Raw genomic sequence first — 27222 nt, forward strand, 5'->3', positions numbered from 1 at the left:
TAACGCTGCTTTTGAACAGCTTTTTCTTCTCCCCCTAATTCTCTTTACTCTTTTTTTAAAATTTTATCCCCCCCCCCCCCCTTCGCACCCTCCCTTACCTGTCCACGCCGACTCTTCACCCCCGCCACTTTCTTTGAGATGTACTTGGACAGCCTGTTTTCATGGCAGCCATTGACTGTCTCTGTTGTGATTAAGCAGATGTTTTATTGCGGACTGGAACAGTCATTACTGCCATAAACCCATCTGTGGAATTGCTTTTTATGCAAATTTACAAAGCATCTGCATAAATAAAGTTCTAATTAATACCTTTCTGCAAACCGGCGCGCTCTTTGATTCCTAAGTGTTGGTAATTGTGTACAAGCAGGTAGGAATCAACGCTCACAGCGTGAGAGGGTTTTGTTCCCCGTGTACAGCCGTTTGTGGTATTAGTTTTATAACTCTCCGAGTCCAACGGGGAATGTAAAACAACTAATTGTTGTTCGGCAATATTTAACACATGTATAGATTTTTCAAAAGCCCACTGCTCAGCCTTTATTAAAAGGTGTACAGTATATTTACACAATTAGATTGTGACAACTCGACATGGTTAAATATTGACGATTCTTTGATTAAGAATGAGTGTACAGCGATTTCAATCAGGGACAACATTTATGTAAAGTTGCAGTGAGCGGCGTTTTTTTTCTTTCTTTCGCTCCCGTTGTAGGTTACAAGGGAAATAAAACTAAATCTGCTGCTACCGGTTGATTGGGAACTACTGAAGAGTAAAGTTTCCCCGAGAACATTAAGGCTGCTTTATAGATCCCTTTGTTGTGAGGGTGCCAATGGAAGCTCATTAATTTCCCCAGGTTTTTAATGGGGAGTGCTGAACATGTGGCAGGAGTTGTCTTGGCGGGACCCTCATGAGTTGCGCCCCTGCTGCTGAAGACACGCCATGCCTTTCTGACTGCGAAGACGTCCCTTTTGCTAAGTAATCCAGCGCATTTCATTTCAGCAGTGTTTGACAATTTTTTATAGACTCTTAAAAACTTGCCATGTGATGCCAGTCAGTTCTCTTTGCCATTTCCTCTTTTGTACCCGTAACACGATGGTACAAACATTTATTTCCTGCTTACATTCTCTCGCGTAGTAGTTAGTAGGTCATCGTAACGAACAAACGCAACTCGCACAGCAGTGTACAGTAGATATAAAAGCAAAAAAAAGGCCATTTAGAGTGTACTTGAACTTCCATTACCTCTGAAATCAGGAGAAGAAAAGACATTTTGTGGATAAAGAGGGACTTTGTTTCGTGATTAAAGGAGGCATCTGAGCCACGGGCGAGGGAGGAGGGCCTGCAGTCAGGAGGTCAGGGGGGGGGAATAAAGAATGGCTTTGAAAAGGTGTGTGGTTTTGCGTTTAACTTTTTTTTTGTATGTGATTGGGGAACGTTAGCAGTATCCAAAGGCAATGGATGAATGACGGATAGCGGTCCATCTTGCGGTGATTCAGGCGAGTCGCACCGCGTGCTGCGCGGGAATACTACGCTTAGACAAAGAGACATCTGACATTGAAACAACATATCACATTACGGCTGCTGCATATGTAGAAGCCGGTACCAATTTTCTTTTCTTTTTTAACTAGATGAAAGCTCTCACGGTAACAAGTGCGGTCGCTCTGCGAGAGAAGAGCCTGCTGTCATCGGCATCCGCCGCCGAGCCAGGACTACCAAACAAACACGGCCCGTGCCGTCTCTCCCTCGTCGGCTCTCCAGATCTCGCAACTTTTAGCATAATGAATTTAGCGGGGATGCCTTCTCCACACAGCCCATCAGGCCCGCCATCTCGGAGATTAAATTATGTCCATAGGCATTAAAGCTTTGATGCCGTATTTGGGCTGCGTGCATGCATCCATTTGCAAAATTCTATGTAACAAAATTAAAAACACGGACACCTATGGAAAATGGCTTGGCACTAGCACTTAAACCTCGAGCACTCCAAAACAGTCTGCTGACTAATGCATTTCTAATCATTTCTGTGATCAATGCTAGCTGCTGTGCAATAAGATTAATCAGCCATATGCAAAGCTAGGATCACCTTGAACAAGAGAAAGAAGAAGGGAGGGGGGATAAAAGGACTGAGAGAAAGTGTCTCAGCCATCATGTGTGTTGAGCACACTCCACAGAAATAAAGCACACCTGCATTATTCGCCCTTTTTTTTCACGCCGTCGGTTCTGTGTGTGTGTGTGTGTGTGTGTGTGTGTGTGTGTTTGAGCATTACACCGTTGTGCTCCCCTCAGCTGTGCTTTGGCATCTGCGCGTGGCCATCTCGCTGCTGAATAGCTGCCTGATTATTCCAAATCTAAGGGAATATTCAAACAAGGCCGATAATGCATTCTTCCATATGATTCTCCGGAGCTGGGACAGCTGTTCAGCAGCTTTCGACGCCATGTTTCGAGGGAAGGGGACAGATTTCTCTGCTCAATTAATAGGCCCCATTAAAAATCAGGGGGAGAAGTTTGACGAATGAAGCAGAAATTCAGTTTGTCTTAGACAGAAGGCTTCGAAATAACTGTGGCGTGTGCAGCTGACACTGTAGCTACAGTTTAACAATAAAATGGATGTTCAACTTCCAAATCAATGGCTACGCGGGATTTACATACATTAAATATTCCAGTTTTGGCCCAGTTTTGGAATAAAAGACAATATTCCTACAAAGCTGTTGACGTGGCTAATGATAATGAATATTCCACTAATTGTCTCGGGCGTATTCCGATCAACGTTGAACTCATTAAGCTAAACAAGAGGCTCAGGGGAAACAGCCGCTCCTCTTCCAATCGGAGGATTGGCGGTTCGATCCCTGGCTCCTCCAGCTCTCGTCGACGTGTCCTTGGGCTCGTGGAAGTGTGGCATGAATGGTGTTAGTTAGACTTGATGGTCGCCCCCTGCCAGCAGTATGAATGGCCGTGAATGCGGGAATGATGTGTAGTATTAAAGCACTTTGAGCGGACTAGAAAGTCGCTTTACAAGCAGAAGTCCATCTCGTCCATTTGAGAAGCTCGCCGCATCCTCATCGGCGTGGATCGGCGAATCCCTCGTCGCCGCCGTTCTCACAGCGTGCAGTTTATCCCGACAACCTGTGGGAAAGTGGAACGGCAGGAACCCCTATTAACATTTTGAAGGTGCTCTACTCATTAAAAAATGCTCCTAAATCCCAGAATAATATCGACGTGTCTCACTCACAAGCATTGTCTATAAGGCCTCATTCAGAATGTGATGTTAACATGAGCCATTTCAAATTTGGGAATATCTTTATATTTAAAATAATACTGGAAGTAGTCGACGTTTACATGCCAACAGTTTGCAAAGCTGGCGTAGAGATGCTTGCGCAAAAAGAAACTACTTTTAAACATTGTGAAGGACTTGGATATCAACAGGTTTTAGGATGTGCACAACTATTGCCACGATGACTTTTTTAATAAGATGGTTGAAGGAATGAAGGAGGGAGGGGTCTGCCGTGGGATTCACGGAGACGAGGGGGCAGCATGGGATCGTTTTACGGTAACCGTAATATGCAATCGTGATAATATTGTCTCTTTTGGAGTAAGAAACAATTGAATATTTGTTGTAAACATGGTCACCGGCTTATGAGGTGGAATCTGCTTGTCAGCACACAAAGCCTGCGCCACAAGACGAGTGTGGTGTGTTGTTTTTTTTCGGGGTGTTTCTGAACAATAACTGTCAGTAACTTCGTCGCGTACGCAGTTGTCCAAATCAAACAGATTACAACCAGGTCAATTTCACGAAACCTGCCCAGCAAAATGATAAAACTCTGGAGATCAGTGTTGCCTTTGTTCGCTCTCCGCTTTCGGGCCACACTGCGTTTTTTTTCTTTTTCTCGAGAGTGCAGAGCGGCGCTGCCATGTAAAGTTTCAACTGGCAGATGAATTCCTTCAGTATCCCACCCTCCCTCTCTCTCTCTCCCCCTCTCTCTTTCTCTCTCTCTCCAGAACAAGGAGGAGGTTGTCCGTCCAAGGGCACACCTGTAAGGTGCAGGCCCCTCGACAGGCTTACCTCAGTGGCCTCTCCTGCTGTACTCAAAAGGCAATTATTCCTCCCAGAAGATAGAGCACTGTCAACTTCAAACAGAGGACATTCCTCAGGCAGATTAGACTGGAAATTATGTTTTATTATTTGGCCCCCCCGACGAATGAATCGGACTCTTATTTGGTCGCCCTTTGTGGTGAAATCCAAGACAGTTTAAATGGCGGAGGTATGTTTTCGGAGTCGGGGCTAATACTCTGGTGTCTTTATGAAAGGGCAGCGGAGAGGATCAGATTAGGAGGCGAACAGCGAGAGTCTTTCAGCGGCGCCGCCGCTATCATCCCTGCCTTCTTGTCCGTGCCTGTAGAGAGGTTAAATTAAATGGCTGTAATAAATGTTTTGGTCTGGCTGATGCGCTATGGCCGGCCATCAAAAGAAAGCGTTGTGGAGAAAAAAAAGAAACCCGGTACGGTGGAAGATCAGAGAGAGGAACAAATGGAGGGGCGGGAGAACTATGTCAGCACATTACCAACATTAGAAACTGACTTGTTTTCACTTAAACCTCAATTATAATGGTGGCTCCAGAAACAATTATATTGATGAATGCTTTCGAAAGTTACTGTAATTAAATTATTCCATTTAATTAAGGAATTATATTGAATTTCTCCCCAGAGGACGGCATTCGCCTCATCTGCTGTTTTACAAACAGGAGTGCTCTAATGTTGTGTGCTATGGAAATGATTGCTAATGCCTAATGAAACTGTGTCAGATCAGATAAATGCTGCACACAGTCAACAAGCTGGGCTTGTAACACGGCCAAACTTTGAAACCAAATAATAGAGCCAAAGAAGAAATTATTGATTGTAGTTTTTTTCGTCTTCTTTTTTTTCTCCAAGGGCAGGCTTTGTAAAGCTGACATCAAATGAATTATAATTCTGAGAGCACTCTGAGGTCTAATGGAGAATATATAAGAAAGTCAAACAAGATGTGTACTGTGCAGGCTTCTTAAAGCGACACGTCTGTCACGCACAAAGGGAAACAATAGGTGCTGTTTTCAAATGAACTTGTTTGTGTCATCAAAAACACATTCAGACATTTAGAATAATGTTAATCGCACTAAAGGAAAGTGTCAATTGATTGCATGGCGAAAGAGGAAAAAAAACATTGCTGTTTCCACTTACTGAAGGTAATTATAGGCGATATAAGACTGGGATGCATTAGCAGCGTTAATTTGATGGTTCAGCAGTACAAAGCGACACAACGTAAACGCACAATTGATGTTCCACTGCAGCTGACCATTGCCCTCTGGTGGGAGAGCCAAGCACCTGCTAGAAGGTGGATATAAATATGATTATAAATATAAATATATATATATATATATTAAAAAAAATATATATATATATATATATATATATATATATATATTTATATATATACATATGGAGAGAGAGAGTATGAGATTTGTTTGTATTTCTGATGTTACGCTGAACGTCAGATCATTTCTGGTTATTCCCAGACAAACGGAGCTGCACACTATTAGTCATTAATCATCTTCGCAAACAAAACACTCCAATGACCCACACACTGAAAGCAAAATTTAAAAAAAAAAATTGCAAATAATAAGAAGCCCCTCACTGTGCTCACAGTGGCAGTGTGCTGCATGAGTTTATTGTCCTGTCCCCCCTCTTGGCCTGGCCATATTAGTCCATGGTGAGAGGAGCTGTGATGCTGTAAGCACATACCGGGCATTCCCTCTCCTCCGCTGTGCAGTTGTTGGGCATATTGTGAGGTTTTTTTAATGCGGGGGTGGGAGTCTGGGGGTGTGGGCGGGGGGTTATGGAGGAGGGCTCGCAGGGCTCACATTCGCCCCGGCGCAGGAAGAGCCGCGGCCAAGAATGACAGTTGCTCCTCTTGGAGCCGAGACATCCACGGATTTAAATTGCACCCCGAAAGGTCAACGCATGACAAGCAATCAATCAGCCCCTAATTGGATGATCAGCAGTCATTTCAATGTGTTTCGAATTTGTCTTTTACTGCATCATAAAGGAAATATGAATATGAGAAAACTTTTGTTCTCCTCATTCTGATAATATAAGTGCCTTTAAGAAGTTTGGATTGTGTGGCATCCCAACTACGTCATCACGTGGTCAAAATAAATGAAACAAAGTAGTGTGTAATAAGTAGTTAGAATATAAGCTTTGTGTATAATGCATGTTTCAAAGAACAACATTATTATTATTAATGCTTATTATGCTTTTACAAGTTAACAGGGTTCATTTATTATAACCGTATGAGGGGGTTGCGCAACAAAAATGCAGTTTGCGGTCCAATTTTTGTTTCATAAGAAAACACATGCACGCGCACACACACACACACGCACACACACACACAAAGAAAACAAAACTATATTTAATGTAGAGGGTGGATTAGGTATTTCTGAGACTCACAGCCGGAGGAAAGAAACTGCACTGAAGTCTGGCAAAGCGAGAATAACACAGCAACAGAAAGGTAACAGAAAAAAAAGAAAAGTCAAATTACAATGAAAGGAAGTAACATGAGATTAATGTGCCAACAAATACAACACGGTGAGTTACATGTAGCAGAAGGTCATAAGATAAAAATGTTGTTATGAGGAGGGATAAGATCCTTCACAGCTGAGGGGCTGGACATATGACCTGTCACTCATAAAGCAGAGGGTGGATATTATTTGTATGGCTTGGTAGTGGGAAGAAATTGATATACAACACATTTATAGTTTAAAAAAGTACTCGTTTTCGAGCCGAGTCAATCTGCATTTGTTCTAATCTTGAAGAAGAGGTATTCAGATACCCGACCACAGACCACAATGAGCCGCTGACACGATAAGTTCTGGAGCCTCAATTGTCCTCATGTTAAAAAAAACAGCTCGCTGTGGTGTGTGTGCTGTGAAACAACTCACACACCTGCACAAACACGGCATAATACCGTTGTAAAACACAAGTTTGGCTCGAGCTACATGGTAAAGTTAAGTTGAATTTACTTGAAAATGTAATTTTTTTTATTAATCTGATAAACAAACGATGGTGTAGTTCCTAGACTATCGTCTTGTTTGATTCATATAAATAATATGGTGCAAAAAAAGAGTTCCCTTGGGTTCCAGAACAAACATTTATAAAAACGTGTTCAGTCAGGCCTGCAGTGGGTGCAGTCACAACGTTTTTAATAAGAGGACAAAAAGTGCCTGGAGAAGAATAATAACATGGATGGGAGTGGCAGTAAATGTCACAATTAAAAAAAAAAGATATCTTCTCATAATGAAATGCTACAGCCTCGTCGTTGCGGCATACTTGTGCTTCAAGTCCGAGCCTGTTGCCCTGGCACTGTCATCCGCGCGGCTGATACTCTGACTTCATACACCTGCGTGGGGCAAAAAGAAGAAGAAAAAAGAAAACCAACTCTAACAAGTCAGTTCTGTTCAGTTAAGCTGAGGTACAAAGCCGCTGTCAGGAGGTCGGATTACCGATTCTTTTTCATCGCTGAGCCACATATCCAGAGTAAATATCTGAGGATGTAAAGAGCAAAAGCTTACTTCAAAGCTCCCACAAGGTCACGACAAAAAAGGTACGTAAAGAGTACCTGAATGCAGCATCGTGGTTTCATTAGACGCGTTATTAGAATTGGGAAAAGTTCAATGCAGGTCATCAATGTGTGTTTAGTGCGTGACACACACACACACACACACACACACACACACACACATTGTGTGGATTTAAGCGAAATGCTGAGCTATTTTGATGGAAACATCAACATTACATGTGTGTACGTGTGTTTTTGTGTTTGTGTTTGTTTGTGTGTATGTGTGTGTGTGTTTGTGTCTTTTTGTGTGCGTGCTTGCGTGTGCGTGTGCGCGCGCGCGTGTGTGTGTGTGTGCAGGCTTCACTGTCGGCTCGGGAATGCTGGGCATCAAGTATGCGCAGTCCTGACAGACAGCTGCACCGCGGTGGCGTTTCTAACATGCCAGACCAGGACTGGAGGGGGCGGGGATTGAAGTGCTTAAACTGATCGGAAACTTTTTGGACATAATTTGAATGCATCCAAATTGTTGTTGTAAATCTAAAAAGATAACAACAACAACAACAACACAATAAGACTTTGGAAGAGTTGTACTTTAGGGCCCTCCAGGTCTTTGGCCCTGCGGTCACATGAGTCACACGCGGCGGTTGAAGAAGCCACTCATCCTGTTAAACGTGATCCCTGAGCCACCCTGCGCCATTTAAACCAATCACTCGCACTCACCCACTCTGCGGCTCGACTGCTCTTTTAAGGAGTAGGACGCTTCCTCTAACGCATCTTCACGCCACTCTCCCTCCCCCCTCCCCCTTCCATCCATTACTACTGATCCTGTTTATGTTGTACACGTTCGGCCCCGCCCCTGCAGACGCGGCCGATATCACGCAGATGCGTAATTTGACGAAGCCAGCGCAAAAAAAAAAAGAAAAAAAAAAAAAAAAAACACACACGGGGAGAATGAACGTTTGACAGCCGGTTCTTTTGCTCGCGCCGATCGGGTCGAAACAAAAGAAAGAAAGACAAAAAAAAAAAACACGGAAAAAACACACACACATGCTTGATTTATTTGCGTGAGAGATTTGGGACAGCACCTCTGCGTCCTAATGGCCGCCGCCGCCGCCGTGAGGAATCCCGTTTGGGTCGCTCCGGGGCAGGACGCGCAGTTTCTCCTCAGGAGCGCCGCGCCGCCAGCCGAGCAGCCCGGACAAGTGCTGTGTCGCACGAGGGATGCCGTCCCGGGAACTTCCTCCTCCCACGATTATAACCTGGTAGGGGTAGTTCTGCTTTTTATTTATTTATTTGTACTCCCGCTGTCGCTTCCCATCGAGCGTCACGTTGTTTTGCCCGATGCCCCGCAGAAAGACGGTTTTCACGCAATCATGCGAGGCTGTGACATCGGAGGCAGGCCCGCGCGCGTTTATTGCAACGTTGGAATATCTACACCGAGCACGCTTTTTTTAAATTATTATTATTGCTACAAGCGTTGCGCCCGCTCCCGAAACTTGCAGAAGGGGGGGGGGGGGTGCTCGTGACGCCGCAGATGCGCTCATTTCAGCCGCGTCCTGTTTCTCCCTCAAACAGCTCATGGCTGGAGCGTTTTCATTAGGGCGTCTGCCCGGCTGCTTGTTAAAGAAAAGAAAAGAAAAGGCAGGGAGGGGTGGCGTCTTCTGATGTGGCAGCGTGTGTGCACTCAAGTGCAGGGCCCTGAATGCATCCCCGCATGGAGTCACACCAGTTAGGTTTTGTTGTTCTGTAAGTCCACCAGCAGGTTGTTCTGGTTAGGGTTTTGTTTTTGTTGTTGTTTTCTTTGCATTAAGCAGCTGTTTTTTGTTTTTTTTAACACCTGACAGCTGAGGCGTTCAGGGCCCACCTTGCTGCTTACATCAAGTGTGAAAGGAAACGTACACATTGCTAACACACACGAGAGCCTGAATCAAACGGACGGCTCCCGCGTGTGTCTTAACACAACTCTACAAATGTCTCTTGTTTTTCAGTATAAATCGGAGATGGACAACTACCTGTCTCCTCACCAGCAGTACACAGCCAACTCTAAAATGCTGTGCAGGGACACGGGGGCTCCGGTGCCGGAGCCGGCGTTCACCGAGGACTTTGGCCCCCCGTACAGCGTCAACATGAGCCTGCTCCTTCCCGACGTCGCGTACCTGCACCCGGGTCTCAACAGGGCCGTGAGACAGATCAAAACGGAGCCGTCGCACTCTCTAATGCAGCCCAGCTGCCAGGGCCACAGGGCGCCGGTGCCGCCGCTCCAAGAGTATCCGGGCGGCTTCGGCGCGGCCGACGCAGCCAGCGGTAGGTTTTTCATCAAACAGGAAGTGCCAGATTACCAGGATGTGCCCCTGTATCAGCTCCTGAACTCCGACTTGGAGCAGCTCGTTCACGGGTCCCAGCTCAGCTCCGCCCCCGTGCCCCCTGTAAGTCTTCCAAACGGCCGCCCGGGCCCCGCGCAAAGTTCCGGCAAACCCACAGGCGGCCCCCAGCGTGACCGTTTGCCCTTTAACCCGCACCGGGGCCATCAGCAGAGGCGGACCTATCTGCCGCCCTCCCCGCCCAACTCCGACCCCCCGAGTCCAGGCGGGGGGAAGGAGCTCCTTCACAACCTGACTCCGCCTCCCTCCTACGAAGCCAGCGTCGCCTCCAAGTTAACTTTTCAGGCCCGTCGCAATCCCGCCGATCCGGAACGCGCACCTGGCGCAGCGCCGGTCCAAAACCCGGAGCAGAACTCCAGCGTCAGATCAGTCCAAAGCCCAGGGCCCGAGCCTGTCCGGCACTCGGGCCTGGTGCCGAGCGCCGGCCCGCTGTCCCCGGTGCTGGCCCACATGGCTTCCGCCAAGTGGAACAGAAGGAATAATCCGGATCTGGAGAGACGGCGGATTCACCACTGTGACGTCCCAGGTGAGGCGTTTAGGGTCCGTTTACAACACTGACCCTCAAATCCAAGTCGGGGCACAGTGTACTGATCTTTCTTTTTTTTATTTTTTTCTTCCTGTTTTTCTAGGATGCAGGAAAGTATACACCAAGTCTTCTCATCTGAAAGCCCATCTGCGGACCCACACAGGTAAAATGTTAAGAGTTGCACTTCTTATTTGGGGGGAGGGATGTTGCCGGGCAGAAAGACCTGCCCTTGGCATGCAGACACGCATCCTGGCCCGCATCTCACTGCTGGCACACTGTGATTCATGACTCACACTTTGACGCACGTGACGGGGAGGAAAAAAAGGTGTCGTCCCCTTTTTTCGTCATCAAAACGAACTTCTGTCCATCCTCCAACATGTCTACGAACGTTCCGTGCTTTTTTTTTTTTGAAGTGATATCATATATTGTAGCGTATGTAAATATGATGTTGTCCGTCTGCCGTGGTTTAATTTTGTTTCCCCCCCCCCACCACCCCGACCCCCCTCCCTGCTGAAGGAGAGAAACCGTACCAGTGCTCCTGGGAGGGATGCGAGTGGCGCTTCGCCCGCTCCGACGAGCTGACTCGCCACTTCAGGAAGCACACCGGGGTGAAGCCTTTCCAGTGCGCCGTGTGCAGCCGCTGCTTCTCCCGCTCCGATCACCTGGCCCTGCACATGAAGCGACACCAGGGCTAAAGAAAAAAAAACAAAAAAAACCTTCTCCTGCCGAAAGCACCGCCGTGATTTCCTTTTTTTTTCTTTCTCAAGAACAGGCACTTGCATATCAACAATCAAACAAACACAAAAACTGTGGATTCATTCGGGCTCTCCCCCAGCGAGAAGACACATTGGTAGCAGTGCCGGCCCGCACCGAATTGTTTCCTTTATTATGAAAAGATCAAATTGTCATTGTCGCCTTATTTTTGTTCCCACACACGTGCCCCCAATATCAGGGGACATTTGCAAAGATGTCAGTTAAATCAAATCATTAGCCAGGTGATGGAGTGATATTCATGCGCTGCAAAGTACGCAGTCAACTTCAAAATGTCAACATTTTATTTTCGACATTTTTCACTATACAGATCATATCAGCGTGGTGTCAATTATTTAATTCTTTTTTTTTTATATATATATGGCAAACTGCCAATTTGGAAGTGCAGATGTGGGAAAACTAGAAGGTCAGGGAATGTGTTGTGTTAACCAGCAAGGTCAAAGGATGGTGTGTGTGTGTGTGTGTGTGTTTGTGTGTGTGTGTGTGTGCGCGCGTGTGCATGTGGTATAGGCAGTCATATATGTGTGGATTTATTTAAAGACACAGTAGGAGAAATAAATAGTGGGCGGAGCCACGTGGCGAGCGGCTTCAACACTGCCAGGCTCATGGGTTGCTTTGCCACCGAGGACAACTCGGAGCAGAATCCACATGTTCTCAAAGCACTGAAATGAAAGGGCGATAATGGATATGAGTTATGAGATGGTTTTGAATGTCCCGTATCTATGCTCCCCTGGAGTGCGACGTAGACACCGTCGTAACGTGTTAAATGGCGTTCAGGCAGACGCAGGGGTGAATCTTAAATGGTGCATTTTGGGGATTTCAGGACGTTCAGTTTTTTTTTTTTTTCCAACTTATTTACTTTTGTCAAAGAGGTTTTAACTTATTTGTTTGTTGGCTTCACTCCGAACGTTCGTGGAAGAGCAGCTCCGCGTGCAGCGTGACATGCCGGCAGCTGCTGTCATGACGGACTTCTAACTTTTGTAACAGGATTCTCATATTACTGATGATATGTCTTCATGAGTGCTTTCAAAGGGATGTCTTTTTTCTTTTCTCTTTTAGAGACGTAGACTGAGCACCTGCCAGCCTGAACATCTGTGTTTAGCTTTTGGTTTCTTTGACTGCACTCCACGTATCCAAAACAACCTTTTAAGTGCCTTTAATGGTTTGTTTTTTCGTTAGTTTTTTAGAGAGGTTAAAAGAGGGACGGGGGGGGGGATTAAATACTGAGCGGCCCCGTTGGGACAATGTTCTTTTATCAGGTACTCTGCTTAAATTATTGTGTGTGTTGGCGGCCCCCTCCTCATTATCCACACATAGCAATCTCTATTTATGACCAACTTTCTTTACAATTTGATTCAGGTTGAATAAAATCTCTATAATTTGTTGTCTTTGGGTGTATCCGATTTTTTTTTTATAGCAGGTTCCGTTTTAATATTATTATTATTATTATTAATATTTTTGCAAAAGCTAAGAAGGATCCAATGATAGAATATTGTTACAGTCTACACTGTCATCACTTTCTCCAGCTCAGCGGGAGTACGTGCCAGAGAATTGTTGCAATACTTTTAGATATATGTACACACAAATATTCTGGCACGACGATAGTGTCGAGTCATAGCTTCATAAGATGTGACGTAAATTGATCAAAATGTGCTATGAAGCCAATGCGACCCTCAGAGTACAAATAAAGATTTTGTGTTGAATATTGTGTTTTTATTTACATATATATATATATATATATATATATATATATATATATATATATAATTTTTTTGTCCATGCGAGTTCCCATATTGAATCTGCTCAGTTTTAGATTGTAGAAGATAATAGTAATGTTTATTTTCTGTTTGTATTTTCTGCTGTTTTGCAGCATCTTTGCAGCATTTTATTATACCCATGCATACGCGACCGCTTATTGTTAAAGGTCAACCTTTGTGGCACTGATGTGGATTAGTTATCAGTAGGGATATGCAAAATAGATTTGGCAATGTTTGTCTTTTCATTTCTTAATTTTTTGCATTTTGTATGAAAATAGCATGGATGTATGAATTATGCAATTTGTTTTTTAAAGGTACAGGTCAAAGTGACATGTTGTAAATAGATTTATTAAAGACGGTTCTGAAGGGTAAACTGCTAGAAAACTTGTAAAGAGGAGACGACTGAAGCAAACGGCAAATGAGAAAAGTGCAAATGAGAAAAGTACAAAAAACTGACAATGTTTTGGTACGACCCGAAACGTTGTCACTTTTTAAAATGATCTTTGAATGCAAGTGAAGAAGACAGCGGGCGGGACTTATTGGCTAGGTATTCTCCTCTGCAGCCGCCGACTTACTTGAAAAGCTTTGCTCTGGAAGATGTATGAAATCTGACAAATGTAGTTTTGCTATTTGTAACAAAACCGGCCCACTAATGTTACTTCCCATGCTTCAAATTTCCAAGAGTCTGCTCAGGTTCCTCTTCTGGTTCTTTGTGGAACAGCGACACGTCGTCCGATTTCAGGAACACCCCCCGCGCGAGCCTCGTCAGCGAACAATTCTGCTCAATCCAAACAAAACGCTGCAACGTTCTTCTTTTTATTTCACTAACTGCTGGAAAGACTCACGATTTAAAAGCAGAGCAGTTATTTGAGCTCGACCTGAGCGGTGGAGGAAGTCGCTCCGTGAAGATGGTTCCAGTATCACCGTTACCCGCTAACATGCCTCCACTTTGCTCCTGTAGTAGTATCCCCAAAATGCGCTAAGCTGGTACGCAGTAAGCGGGAACACGCTAAGTGGGTACGACGTAGCTAAGTGGAAACCAGCTAAACGGGAACGCGCTAAGCAGCTACGCTGTAGCTTAGTGGAAACAAACTAAACGGGAACGCGCTAAGCGTGTATGCAGTAAGCGGAAACAAACTGAACGGGACATGCTAGGTGGGACCGCGCTAAACGGGAACGCGCGAGATGTGAACGTGCAAAGCGGGAACAAGCGAAGTGGGGTGGGAATTGAAACCCTGTTCATGTAATCATTCAAACCCTTTTTGCCAGCTGACAGAAACATTAATCCATATCCAGTTGTTGTCACTACACGCTAAAAACATCGTGCTCTTAAAATACCGCTCAGCGCAGACAATAACAAAGCAATGTGATATCCCTCAGAGGGAACAGAATGTTTTTTTAAATGTGGATTGTTTGATGTGTGGGAGGATTTTCGGGTCCTGCATGCAACCGGTGAATTTTAAAAGGAGCAGTGACGGGATGTACTGTACTCTGTGTGCGAGCCACTGTACCGTATATATCATCCATAACTTCAAATGTCTCCCCTAATACCAAGATTAGGTTCCTGAATGCCGGGCGAACGGGAGTTCAGGACTCGGGTGTCATCTGCGACACGGATCCCGCATACCATCCATCTCAGTCACAGACAGCAACCAGCTCCCACACCAGTGTGTTACATACAAAATGCAACTTTATTAACCTTCATGCCTCCATTCATATTAATATACATGTATATGTTTGAACTTATTTTAATTTCACAGCTCCATCCATTTGAAAAAATACAGAGAAAAAAGAAAAAAAGGCAAAACACTGACTGGATACTTCAACAACTCTTGGAGAGAGAAAAAAAAGAAGTAAAATAAAAGTGTAACAGAAAAAAATCAAAATAAGGACGCCTGTTTTTGAACTTTTGAAAAATATCAGGATTAAAAATGTATTTTACAGATGTGGAATTCCGTGAGCGGCCTCTCCTTTTCGAAGCGACGCTGACTGAGCATTATCACATTTGTTTTTTATGATTTTTTTTTTTCTTTTTCCGGTAAGAATGAAAAGATCTGAATATATTTACACTACACTCACTTTACATAAATACAGGAACAACGATTACTGTACGTAATATCAGCAAACTTGGAAAGAAAACATAGGCTCCACTACTTAAATCTTCAAAAACCAGGAAATCAGAAGCAGATGTTACAACAGAAAGTCAAACTAGATATTGAACCGATAGAGAATTGTGTGTGTGTGTGTGTGTCTGTGCGCGCGCGTGTGTGTGCGCGAACGCAGGCGCCGCTCTGCCGGTTTCCCTCGTCATCCTTCATGTTGAATTCATGGGATGGAGCTGAAGCGGCGAGAGGCCTTCGTCACTCGGATCCGTTCCCCTAAGAGGAAGTGACTTATTGCGAGCAAAGCAATAACGGAGCTGTGAGAGTGTTCCGGGAGGATGCTGCATTCCACACAACGGCGTAAGGCTCAGTGCGAGGAGAAAGTTAAACATTAAAGCTCCCACTTGCATAATGTCGTCTGTGCTTTTGTTTTTTTCCGTCCAGAATTGATGCTTTTTTTCCCCCCATTGGATGTTTATTAATTTGAGCACGCGCGTTGGAAAAAAAAAAAAGAAAAGAAAAAAAAACAGAACTCTGCACAGAGCAGCTGATATTACAAGTTTTGCAATATGAGGCACTATTCATTATTATTGCATAACTTTGACCCTGGTTACCGTTACAAAATTATGCTTTGAAATGAGGAGAGAGAGATGCTGGAGGGAAATATATATCACATACACCCTGTCCCGCCGAGGCGCCGCGTTCAAGTCCAATCGAATTGAGCGAAGAAGAAAAGAAAGAAAAGAAAGAAAACAAGGTGGCGCGTTAAGGCATGCAACGTACACTGAATACCAGCGTGTCGTTGATATGTGCTTCATCAATATCATTTCTTGTCCGGGTATAGCAAAATAGCAAACACAGGGAATAGAGTACCTTAAATACGGTCAATGTGTATATAAATAATTTGTTGATTATAGCAAACACTGGTTCAGCCTTTTGGGAGTACAAATGATTTGATCATGAACTTATTGAACCACAAGCCCAAAGAAAAGCAAACTGCTCTGTGACGTCACGCGTGGTCATTTACAAGACGGACACCGTTAGCCCCATTTCAATTACAGTCTCTGGAAAAGAAAAGAGAGCAAAAGAACAAAGACTTTACGTATAAATGTATTTCCTGCGTCTACCAATCAAAAGCCCTATTTGTCCAACGTATATACAGGCTGTAGAACTTTGTATAAGTTTCATCTTCACCGTCACATATATTACAACATTTCAAAAGATCCTTTTTACAGAAGAAAAAAAAGAGTTATATGCAAAAAGATGAAGTGCCCCTCAGTAATAAAATGTTCTTATACATCATATGGAGGATAAAATACGACGAAGATTATTTCGTTTATAAATTGACATCTGAAATAAAATAATAATAATTTGAAAATCAAACTAAGAGACAAACAAGGTGCTGATATGCTTTTGCCAAAATGATAATACAACTGGGCATAATGACATGTGCGCAAACAATGTGCATAAATTATGATACCACACATTAGCATTCTCCGTTACATCGAGTGGGTGTCACATACGTTGGGTGCGTGTGTGGAAGCGACATCCTGGCTTTGGCTACTTTACTGAGAAGTGAGGATGTGTGTGTGTGTGTGTCTGGTTTTCAGGGTTGCCATTTGTTTTTACTGGCTTCGGTCCAATAAATGCATTTAGCAGCACTATCTAATATTATGGTACGGCCTGAAGCTCTGAGTTTATGTCTGCAGGTCTTACACAGCCACGAGGAGTATCGGAAATACCTTAAAAAATATCTCTTACTACGACTATAAAAATGCACTTTTTAATTACATTTCCTGATTAAGGTCAAGAGGTGTTCTCTAAGAGAGATTGTGCCAGTGACTGCATCTAAAATGTAGTCTTAATGTGCATACATAATGTGTTCCTGTGTCTGCATTTTATTTATTTAAATATATATATAACTATATATATTTATACATACATATATATGTATACATATATGTATGTATATATATATACATACATATATGTATATATATATATATATATATATATATATATACATATATGTATGTATATATATATACATATACATATATATACATATACATATATATATATATATATATATATATATAGTGTAGATATGTGCTATGCGTGTATGCATATGCTATTCCTTCATTTTTCTGCATTTTCTGTAGCCAAATCTCAGGTGACCCAGATAACACATATCTGGTCTGAGGTGAGAACATTTTCAAGTGACTTTCTGTATTTGAAACAAACAAAATAAAAAGAATTAAAAAAAAAAAAAGATGAGATCAGAAATGGAGCCTCGTGCCGGAGCTGCGAAACCAATCCAAGAGTGAGACGGTCCGTACGAGTTAGAAACGTCTCCCGCCATATTGACATTGGCAGGTGGAGCAAAGGGGCGGGGTTTGTGGGCGTCACTTTGCCGGGTGTGTATTGCTCTTCAGTATTGTGCAGCAGGTAGAGAACGTGCCACGCAACCCCGCCGCCATTTTTCGTTTTTTCGCAGCGCAAAACCACAACGCCAAGCTGAGAAAACAGAGCTGGATGATAGAAAATTGTAAAATGTAATCATAAAAAGATAAATCGGGACAGAATGAAAGAGTGTAAGGTGCCTCTATTTTTTCACATACTGGAAATCTCCTCTGATTGTTTTCAAAGTTCACTGTACATGAGGGGTTGTGTTTTTTCTGAGTCCAACATAAGCAATAAGCAGGCATAAAAAAAGCAAGATTCAATAAACAGAACTTTGTCATCTGAAAGTATATTTATCCTTTAAGATTGCACTTAACTGATTGCTAATCACAGCACAAATTCCACCAAAGATTTTTTTTTCTTTTTTTTAGGAAATGCTTTTTAAGAGGCTCAACATAAAGAATAGCACTGATGAGATTTGGGGCGTTGCCCGGCCCGGTCGGCGGGGTCATTGCTGGTGTGATGATACGCGTGTCCGGTTTCCATTTTTTGGAAATAAAGCAATGAATGTCTGTAAAAGTGGTTGATGAGGTTGATCCATTCAGATTGTGGCCGTAAAGGTCCTGATTGCTGGCGATGAGACGGATGACAGTCGGGTCCTCTTTGAGCTTCCATACAATACGGTGAGGGTAACAGCAGACGAAGGAAAACCATCTGTGGTGAAATGGCGCCCTCTGCTGGTCACGACGTGACAATACTGCCTGTAACTCCAACTGGGCCTCGAGTCCTTCTTCCCTGTGATCCGGTCCGGGCCTCACTTCTTTCTGCTAACACGGGAAATCCCTTCCACACATCGGGGTCTTTCACATTATGAGTGCTGGAATAAGCAGCAATAAAGAAAAGGAAGATACCAACAAAAAAAGAAGAAAAGAAGAGACCGTTGCCCTTGCATTATATATATATCTATCTATATATTTAGATACATATATATTTAGTTTTTTGTCCGAATAAAGAGTGCGAGTTCTTCTTTAAAAATCAAAGTGAAACATTTACAAACAGTGCTGTAAAAGACAGTTCCCTATTATACTCCAAAGGATAACAATAACAGATCCTGCCGTCCATTCCTTCCAACCCGAAGGGGATCCAGAAGTGACCCTGTTTTGTGCTCCACAAGCCCTGTGCACGTCGCCATCTCCTTTCCATGTGACGGATGAGAGTGCGTGTGTGCATGTGTGTGCGCGCGCGTGTGTGTGTGTGTGTGTGTGTGTTCGTCCAGGCCAGCTGAAAAACATTCCTAGGGAGATCCCGCTCCCCCGACTGCCTATGTCTGTGTGTGTGTGTCTGTGTGTGTGTGTGTGTGTGTGTGTGTGCGTGTGTCTGTTCCACTGAGCTCTCTCTCTCCCTCCCTCGTCTCTCGGCCTCTCTGTCCGTGTACCGGGTCACACCAGCATGTGTCTCCGCCGGTGCAGGGCCAGGTGGTCGGATCTGGAGAAGCTGCGGTCACAGTCTGCACACTTGAAGGGCTTCACCCCCGTGTGCTTCCTGTAATGCCTCGTCAGCTCGTCGGAGCGGGCGAACTTCCACGTGCAGCCGTCCCAGGTGCATTTGTATGGCTTTTCCCCTGCAGAGGGAGAAAGGGGAACAAGTCAGGAGCTGGCAGATCACACGTTCAGCTCATTTAAACAATCAGAAGGTCTCGCGTGATCGCAATAATTCACAAATAATCAAATAATTTTGTTTCAAGCGGACAATGGGTCACCAGGACGGCCTCACGGCAGCCGTAACCTCAGTCTCCCTCCATGAAGGTGACAGAAAGCCCCATGATGTTTATAAGAGAGATTAAGAGAAACTTTTGAAAGTATCATTACTACACATGACGGCTATTTGAAATGCTCAGCAACACTAACGCAGCGTCATGAGTGTGTTTCAGCGGGCTTTGTTCCGTACGTTCGGGCTCACACCTACACGCTAGACTTAAAGGGCTGTCGTTGGGTTTTGGCGACATCTAGTGGTGAGGTTGCACAAAGCATCCGACAGAAATTGAAAAGGAAGCCAAGCTTCTCGATCACGGGGCATTCAATGCAAATGCAAAGAGGTTAGAGAGAATGTCCTCTCCACCACACTGATGTCTAACTGGAGTCATGTACTACCATCACTATGGAAGGAGCCAACCGTTGTATTAACGTCTGACTGAAGTCAACTACTGACTGCCATTTCAAATATAGAAAGCTCAATTGAATAAAATTTGAATATTTATTGTCAGATTTCAAATTGAACTGGATGAATTATAAATAATATATACTCTGATAATACATTAATGGTTGTCTCTCATTTCAAGTAAAATGAATGGATTCTTACGTTGCTCTCTCTCCGCATGTCTCTCCTGCCTGTGAATATTGCACTCGAGTCGAGGGCGACACTTATCGGACTACACACATGTGATTGGCTGAGTAGAATCAAGTGAGAGGATTTACAACGCACGCCATTGTGTTTCCTGAACCGCTGAACAAGTGGTGTAAAGACTGGAAAATACAATAGAAGCGCTTCATCAAAAGGAAATGATTCTCAATGATTTATCGGTTAAAGGCCCACGTGTGAAGACCAGAGCCGGTGTTTGGTTTGTTTGTTCTGGGCTACTGCAAAAATATGCCGGTGAAACAAAACGCTTATCAAACACTACGGAAAACTTACTTATTTATATACTCCATTTCTGCCAGCAGTCTCTTACAGATACACACTGGCCCTTTAAGAAAAATAATGTGGCAAAAGGTGCCCCTTTTATGTCTGACTGACCAATAACAATGGTGATCCCACATGTGATAGGTGTCTTTTTTAAACTTTTTTTTGTGGATTGTTTCTTTTTTTAATTTTTTTTTAAAGTATTCCTTTGGAGCAATGCACCACAATTGGGCCTTCCTAACATGGCATCCACTTGTTCCTCTGTGCAACAGTGGCGAACAAAAAGGGGAGGGGCGTTGGAGTGACACACTCGTCAGCTCAGTGCCAGGAGTATGTCAGGCCTCTTCCTGGGTTTCAGTTTGGAGTCCAGCCTTACGGGAACTTCATGGATACCTTGGACTTGTTTTGGTTCTGGCTCTTTTTTTGTGGTGCCCCTTTTGTCTATATTAGAATATATCATAAATGATGCAGACAGATGTCGGCACAGAACATTTACAATACATTTATACCCCACTGTACGCTAAATTCAACTTCAGTTGGAATGAGTTTTACTTAGAAATAAACTTGGCACACTTCATTATCTTATTCAGCCTTTGTCATGCCCCTCTTTGACATGTTCTGTAATTCACATTTGCCTTGACTTGTTCTTCAAAGCGACTTAGACTCTGAGAAGGTCTTCGGTGAAATCGTATCCGGACATTCAAACTTCATCACGGCGTTTAGCCGCTCACACTGAGACCTACTGACCTGTATGCGTCCTCCGGTGTGCTTTTAAATGGGAGCTTTTGGTGTACACCTTATTGCAGCCCTCAAAGTCACATCTGTGAATTCTCCTCTTTTTGGAATCGGGGGACTCTGACCTCCGGGGGCGCCGTATGCTGTCGATGCTGAACGGGGACATGGAGCTGCAACGGGAGAACAAGGAGCGAGAGCAGGTTTTGAGTAAGAGAGAAGATGAAAGCGCGATGTGACTGTGCTGATGGTGGACACTGCTCTGAAAACACAGCTGCAGGAACAAAAGTAGGTGGGTGTGGGTGAGATGGAGCAGCTCAGAAAACAGGAAGTAACTGTGTTGTCTGTAGTCGGCAGCGTTCCTCTAAAAATCCCCGTTGACAGTTTTTTTTTGCACAACAAAGCTGATGGAAACATATTGTTTTTGTGACACATACTGCGAGGCATCACAATGCAACAATACGCAAAGAATACGGTATGCAAACTACAAGGACCACTACGATAGTGATTCTGTATTTAATGTAAAAATGAATACATTAAATCAACAAAAACAGTTGTTTTTGTTGGAATACAATTTTTGTTCTTGTAAGAGTGTAAGTATAAAACAAGTTCCCTTTACACTCACAATATGTACACACAATGCACCACAGGGTTGTGGAGCAGCATCTCTGCCAGCAGGTGGCAGTGCAGCACCGCCGTACAGCAACCCAGAGGGAGGCGATGAGGTAAGAAGGCTGGTATTCTCCTCCACCTTCATCAATCATGAACTGAAGGGATGAAGGTGTTTTTTTTCTTTCTTTTATCTCAACGAGGTTAATGACTCCTGAGTTATTCCTGTCATCGATACATTCCGCTGCGACGTTTCCTCTCCATTAACCAAGTCAATATCGCCGTGGGTTGTGCAAATGTGTCACTTCCAACTGTGAAAACCCCTGTAGCAAGGTGCGCGCGCGCCGGCATGCGTGTACTTTTTGCACGCTAGACTTGCACTGAGTATATATTTGCCGTGTAGTGCTGTGTCATATCTGTGGCAAATCTTAAATGTGCTCACGCCTCAGTTCTCTGAATATAACTTCAAACACGCACACACACACATACACACACACACACACACACGGAAGGCATGGAAGAAAGCAAAAATGAAGGTAGGGTTGTGATAGATGGTGTTGTCCTTTCACACAGCAATAAACGTCTGTTGCGCGTGCACAAACACACATACACACACACACACACACACACACACACACACACACACACACACACACACACATTGAGGGAAAAGCAGAGACTTCAGGAGAACGGCCCTCCACTAGAAGGGAGGAGTGATGTCTGTGGGATAGAGGTCAGCAGTGATGGAGCACAGTCTTTCTATCACAGTCTGGGCTGGAGGTAGGAGGCTGAAGGGGGATGGAGAGGGGCGGGGGGGGGGGTCCGACAGACAGGCCCTCCAGTGAACCGTCTCCAACACACACACAACCCACTTCCTGTCCCACCAAAGCACTATCCGTCAAAATGCCGATTCAGAATGTGCACGCACGCGATGGAGATGTGCGCGTGGGCCTCCACAAATACACAGAATAACAGAAAAAAACAGACACACACGCACGCACGCACGCACGCACACACACACACACACACACACACACACACACACACACACACAGATCACCTGTTGGTCTTGGCATACTGCCAAACTGAAGCTGTACAGGAAATGAGCACACGGGTCAGATATGAAGTGGACTCTCTCTCTCTCTCTCTCTCTCTCTCTCTCTCTCTCTCTCTCTCTCTCTCTCTCTCTCTCTTTCTCTCTCTCTCTCTCTCCCCCTCTCTCTCTCTCTCTCTCTCTCTCTCTCTCTCTCTCTCTCCCTCTCTCTCTCTCTCTCTCTCTCTCTCTCTCTCTCTCTCTCTCTCTCTCTCTCTCTCTCTCTCACTCTCTCTGTGTGCAATGTGATGTCCAAACTGCAACATTTGGACAAAGAAGTGTATTCATCAAAGAAGGGAAACCGCAAGTTATTTCAAAAATAGAAACGACCGACGAGATCATCGGGTCATGTTGTGATCTCATACATGGAGAGAGATGCACAAAATAGTTATTCAAATGGTCGGATTGTCAGCGATTGCAGTTATTTGGGCGAGTGTCGACCCGATGTCGGCATCAGTGCGTCTCCCGCACAGATCCACTTGGTTCAGGGACAATCCTCACGACTGTGAAGTGAGACGTAAACAAAGTAACACGAGTACAGCCAACAAACCCGTCTCAAAACATCGCGAACAAAACTTTGGGACACGGACACCGGCCTCCTGATTTAAAGCCCTGTGTGTGTTTTTCAGTCTTTGTACTACACTAATGACGCGGGTGGGTTAACATTGTAAATGGACCTGTACTTGTACGGCGCTTTTCTAGTCTTCTGACCACTAAAAGCACTTTAACACTACATGACATCATTCACACACTGATGGGAGGAGCCACAATGCCACGCGCCACATCAGTATCATCAACCGTTCATACACCGTAGGCGCCGCCACGGGAGCAATTTCGGGTTAAGTGTCTTGCTCAAGGACACATCGAGACGGGCTAGCGCAGGCGGGGATCGAACCGCCGATCGAAAGATGATCCCGCTCACCACTGAGCCACAGTCGCCCTATTCGAGTTACTTGAAGGCCCGGTTTGTCTCATACAGAAGCTAACGGATGCTTTGTGCGTCGGTATCAGACGTGGTAATGACAATGAGCTGGAATATGAGGTACTGTGCATGTGTGTGTGTGTGTGTGTGTGTGAGAGACAGGATTTACAGTGGAAACACTCTATGCTCAGACATCTAGCAGATGAGGCAGATGTTTACGTTCTGCCTTCATCCATGAAGTGACTCCTGGATTATGATATAATTTAGGAAGTCCAACAGGTTCCGAAACAAAGACCAAAGCAACGACTCGTCGCCAATTAATTTGACGGGCAACAACTGTTCCTCCGCTGCTGGTGATTATTCCGTCATCATGGCTGCTCCGTTCCCAGAGCTCGGTGACAGATTTCTGGTCTAATCCATTTTGGGTACTTGTAGAAAGTCCCCACTGTGGCACATGCTACCGATTAGTGATCTTCATTACTCACGGCAACACAGACGGTACGCGCGCTCGCCAACAAAACAAAAGGTAATCAAACTGCAGATGACATTTCAGCGATTCTTGTGAGGAAATCAATCCAGTCACGGAAGAGAAGTACCAGAATCCAGTGAGAGAAAATAAAACATATTCTGAACATGGGGGGCAAGTTTTACAGTTTTTAGGGTAAACTGAAATTCTGGGGTTTCAATATAGACTCGATCCAGTAAGTCGTTCATTGGTTTGTGGACTGTCATCCTGAAGCCTCAAGCTCCACATCTTACTTGTTGCCATCTTGTTTGTTTGCAACCAGAAGTGACACGAGAGAGTGGAGCTGAGTGCAAGTGAATACCACTTTTAGACGACTCAAAACTCACAAACCGAAACACCAGGGTAGCAACCTGTCAATCACAAGCTAGCCACGCCCCTAAATCATATTCTGCATTATGGTTTATTTGACTCTAAATGAACATCATGCTGTCTTGAAGAAGACTTGAAACTAGAGATTGAGACCATAAACGCATGTTTACTGAGGGAATAAATCAAGAGAGAAGTAGAGTCACTTTCTCACAGACTTCTATACAACCAGATGAGTCGCCCCCTGATGGTCAGTAGAGAGAATGCAGGTTTAAGGGACAGTCATTGGCTTCCCTCTACAGATCAGGAGGTTACCGCCTGGTGTTCAATGGTTGGTCCAACAAAATTTAAAATTTGGTTTGTGATTCTAGTAAAAAAAAATGTCAGTTTCCCAAACAGTTACTCCAAAAGAAAAATCCCTATTTCATCGACAATAGAAATAACCTTTTGTTGCAGCCTCGAATGCGAGCATCGATTCAAGATTCAACGTGTTGCTCTTGTCACGTAAAAGACCCTCGTTGTTCAGAACATTCGAACTGCAGGATTTTGATACTTCTCTGTGTGTTGAGAAAGTTGCACCACGATGCTATTCTGCTTAGCTTTTGAAAGATGCTGCTGTAGTGTGGAGTTGCTATTTTTACCAGCAGGCTTACTGTACTGTATGTGTAAGAATATAGTAAAATCAATGTGCTCACACTGGTTCAACTGGTGCGTTTGAAGCCAATGACGAGGGTTTTGGTTCACGTTTCCAGTTAAAAGTGTCCGTATGCATCGTTACAACATGGAGAACTTATGCTCAGAAGTTGCCTTTTAATCTTGGGCCCGGCTGAATAACTCCAACGAGTAGAAACGTAGAAAACTAGAAGCGCAAAAGTGCAAAACTAGCAAGCGGGTTCTATTTATTGTTCGAAACAATACATCTTTATGTGTTCTACAGCACATCTCTTGCTATAGGCGTTACGGCGGTTTTGAGAAGAAAAAAAAGGCTGATTGCATTTTCTCATGTGAGCCCGGCAGGGGGGGCGGGGAAAGTTCACGCTGCCTTGAACTCTCAGTCACCGCGGCATCACGGCCACGTGAATGTGTCCGCTTGTGTCACCCCGGAGCAGCAGAGCGAAACTGGGAGTGCAGCTGAGAAGCATCTGAAACAGAGCCGACTTGTGTTTTTACTTCCTTTGTCTCCCCCTCGTCTTCCTCTGTCCTCCCCTAGTGCGATGGAGAGAGAGAGTGCGTATGTTTGTCACCTGCAACTGGGGTTTCCCCACCAACGCAAACACAATAAAGGTTTTTTTACTTCTTTTTTTCCAAACTTCTCACAGGAAACAAGGTCACGACAACAGTTCTCAAACAGACCCATAGTAATAGTGGATTTAACAGGAAAGAGTGTGTGTGTGTGTGTGTTTGTGTGCTCACTGGAAGACTGCCCACTGGGCATTCCTGTACCTGTCCGAGGATACAACCCCTGTGCCTCCACCCCTCCCCCTCTCCACCCTCCACCTGCTCTGCTCCGTGGCCCCCAGGTCCTCAGGGACCAGCCAGACTTCAGCAAAGACAACCGCTTCCTACACAAGCCCCTAAACCACAACACACACACACACACACACACACACGCACATGCACGCACGCACACACGCACACCTTCTCCTCTCTAACTGTCTTCCTCTCTTTCACTCTCGCTCTCCCACAATAGCCTATCTGCCCGTCCCCAGGGAAACGCATGAATATGGAGGAGACTGCCCAAGAAGCACATGACACACACACACACACAGACACACACAGACATACACACACACACACACACACACACACACTCCATATCTCACTCTCCCCTTTCACTCATTTATTTATACATGGATACCTGGATTGGAGGCTGCAGGCACTCCCATCCTCCTGCCCCGCGTACGCTCCTCTCCTCCAATGCTCTCTGGGTGGCTGCTTGTGCAAATGTGGACACTAAATTACGCAAAGCAAATCTCGCCACGCCGTTGGAGAGCGAAAGCAACAGCGAGAGAGAATAAAATAAAACGGACCGATACGTTTGGGTGGAGGGCCCGCCGGCTTCTGTTGCGCTGCAGATGTCCACGGAGCGCGCTGTGTTGCGGTGCCAATAGCGAATGCACATTCTTCCTCGACGCGGCCAAGTAACTCAAGAAGACTACAGACTGCCTTTGTTTTTCACGGACAAACATGCAAAGTCTGTGTTCCTGTTGACAATGGCTCCGACCCTCCCTTCTGGAACCAGCTGTTCTATCCCCAAAACACGTGCGTACAGTGGGAACACGCGGCGGGAGGATTAATGCTGATCGACGTGCGCGCATACTTTTTTTTGGGGGGGGGGGGGTTGTTGTTTACACGCGCGAGTTTCCACACAGCGCAGTCGGCACTGTGCTCACGGAGAGGTGAGCGAGCGGGGGCCGGCCATGGGCCCCGCTGAAGCCCCGGCTGGTGATTTCTCGCCATAGTGAAAGCTTGGGCAGTGAAAGGTCGGGCCCTGCCAACCTCCGTTCTCCTCTGACCACCCGGTGCCCACGTGTAGCACTCAGGGGCATGCATGTCCCTTTCAATAACCTGCACTGAAACCCGAGTCCTCCTCTGATTCTCTCTGGGTCTGTGTGTGTGTGTGTGTGTCTTCCCTGGAACATGGCAACCTCTACTTGTGCTTCCACTGAACAAGCACAGCCCTGAGACGAGAGTCTTCACCACAATGTGTTGCACAGTGAAAAACCACAATAGCTCATTTAGTTTCATTACTGTCGCTGTTCACACGGCCTGCGATGCACAAACAAACAATGCAGCGTCTTGTACACAATGTGGGGCCTCGTGAGCTGGACCGGGTTGGGGCCT

General features: G+C 45.0%; 2 protein-coding genes across 5 annotated transcripts in view; one reads left to right on the top strand and one right to left on the bottom strand.

Moving 5' to 3' along the window:
- The first annotated feature begins 8516 nt into the window (after positions 1–8516).
- On the top strand, positions 8517–12921 carry klf5b (Kruppel like factor 5b). 2 transcript variants are annotated; one of them, XM_068573275.1, is made up of 4 exons: positions 8517–8833; positions 9560–10478; positions 10582–10641; positions 10995–12921. In XM_068573275.1, the coding sequence occupies exons 1-4, from the start codon at positions 8669–8671 to the stop codon at positions 11171–11173; spliced, it is 1323 nt and encodes a 440-aa protein (XP_068429376.1). In that variant the 5' UTR covers positions 8517–8668; the 3' UTR covers positions 11174–12921. The 2 variants fall into 2 exon arrangements, with proteins under 2 accessions (XP_068429376.1, XP_068429377.1); XM_068573276.1 differs by lacking the exon at positions 8517–8833 and adding an exon at positions 9140–9317.
- Positions 12922–17215: 4294 nt separating this feature from the next.
- Positions 17216–27222, bottom strand: part of klf12b (Kruppel like factor 12b) — a 37273-nt gene continuing 27266 nt past the window's right edge. For all 3 annotated transcript variants that reach the window (XM_068573191.1, XM_068573190.1, XM_068573192.1), the window contains exons 5-6: positions 20938–21095; positions 17216–19132 (exon numbers count right to left, since the gene is read on the bottom strand). In XM_068573191.1, the coding sequence (XP_068429292.1) occupies positions 18951–19132; positions 20938–21095 (340 nt within the window). In that variant the 3' untranslated portion in view covers positions 17216–18950. The remainder of the gene's footprint in view (positions 19133–20937; positions 21096–27222) is intronic.

The sequence above is a fragment of the Clinocottus analis genome, unplaced genomic scaffold (genome assembly GCF_023055335.1).
Source record: "Clinocottus analis isolate CAN_PGR_092001 unplaced genomic scaffold, fCliAna1.0.p SCAF_12, whole genome shotgun sequence".
Classification (NCBI taxonomy): domain Eukaryota; kingdom Metazoa; phylum Chordata; class Actinopteri; order Perciformes; family Cottidae; genus Clinocottus; species Clinocottus analis.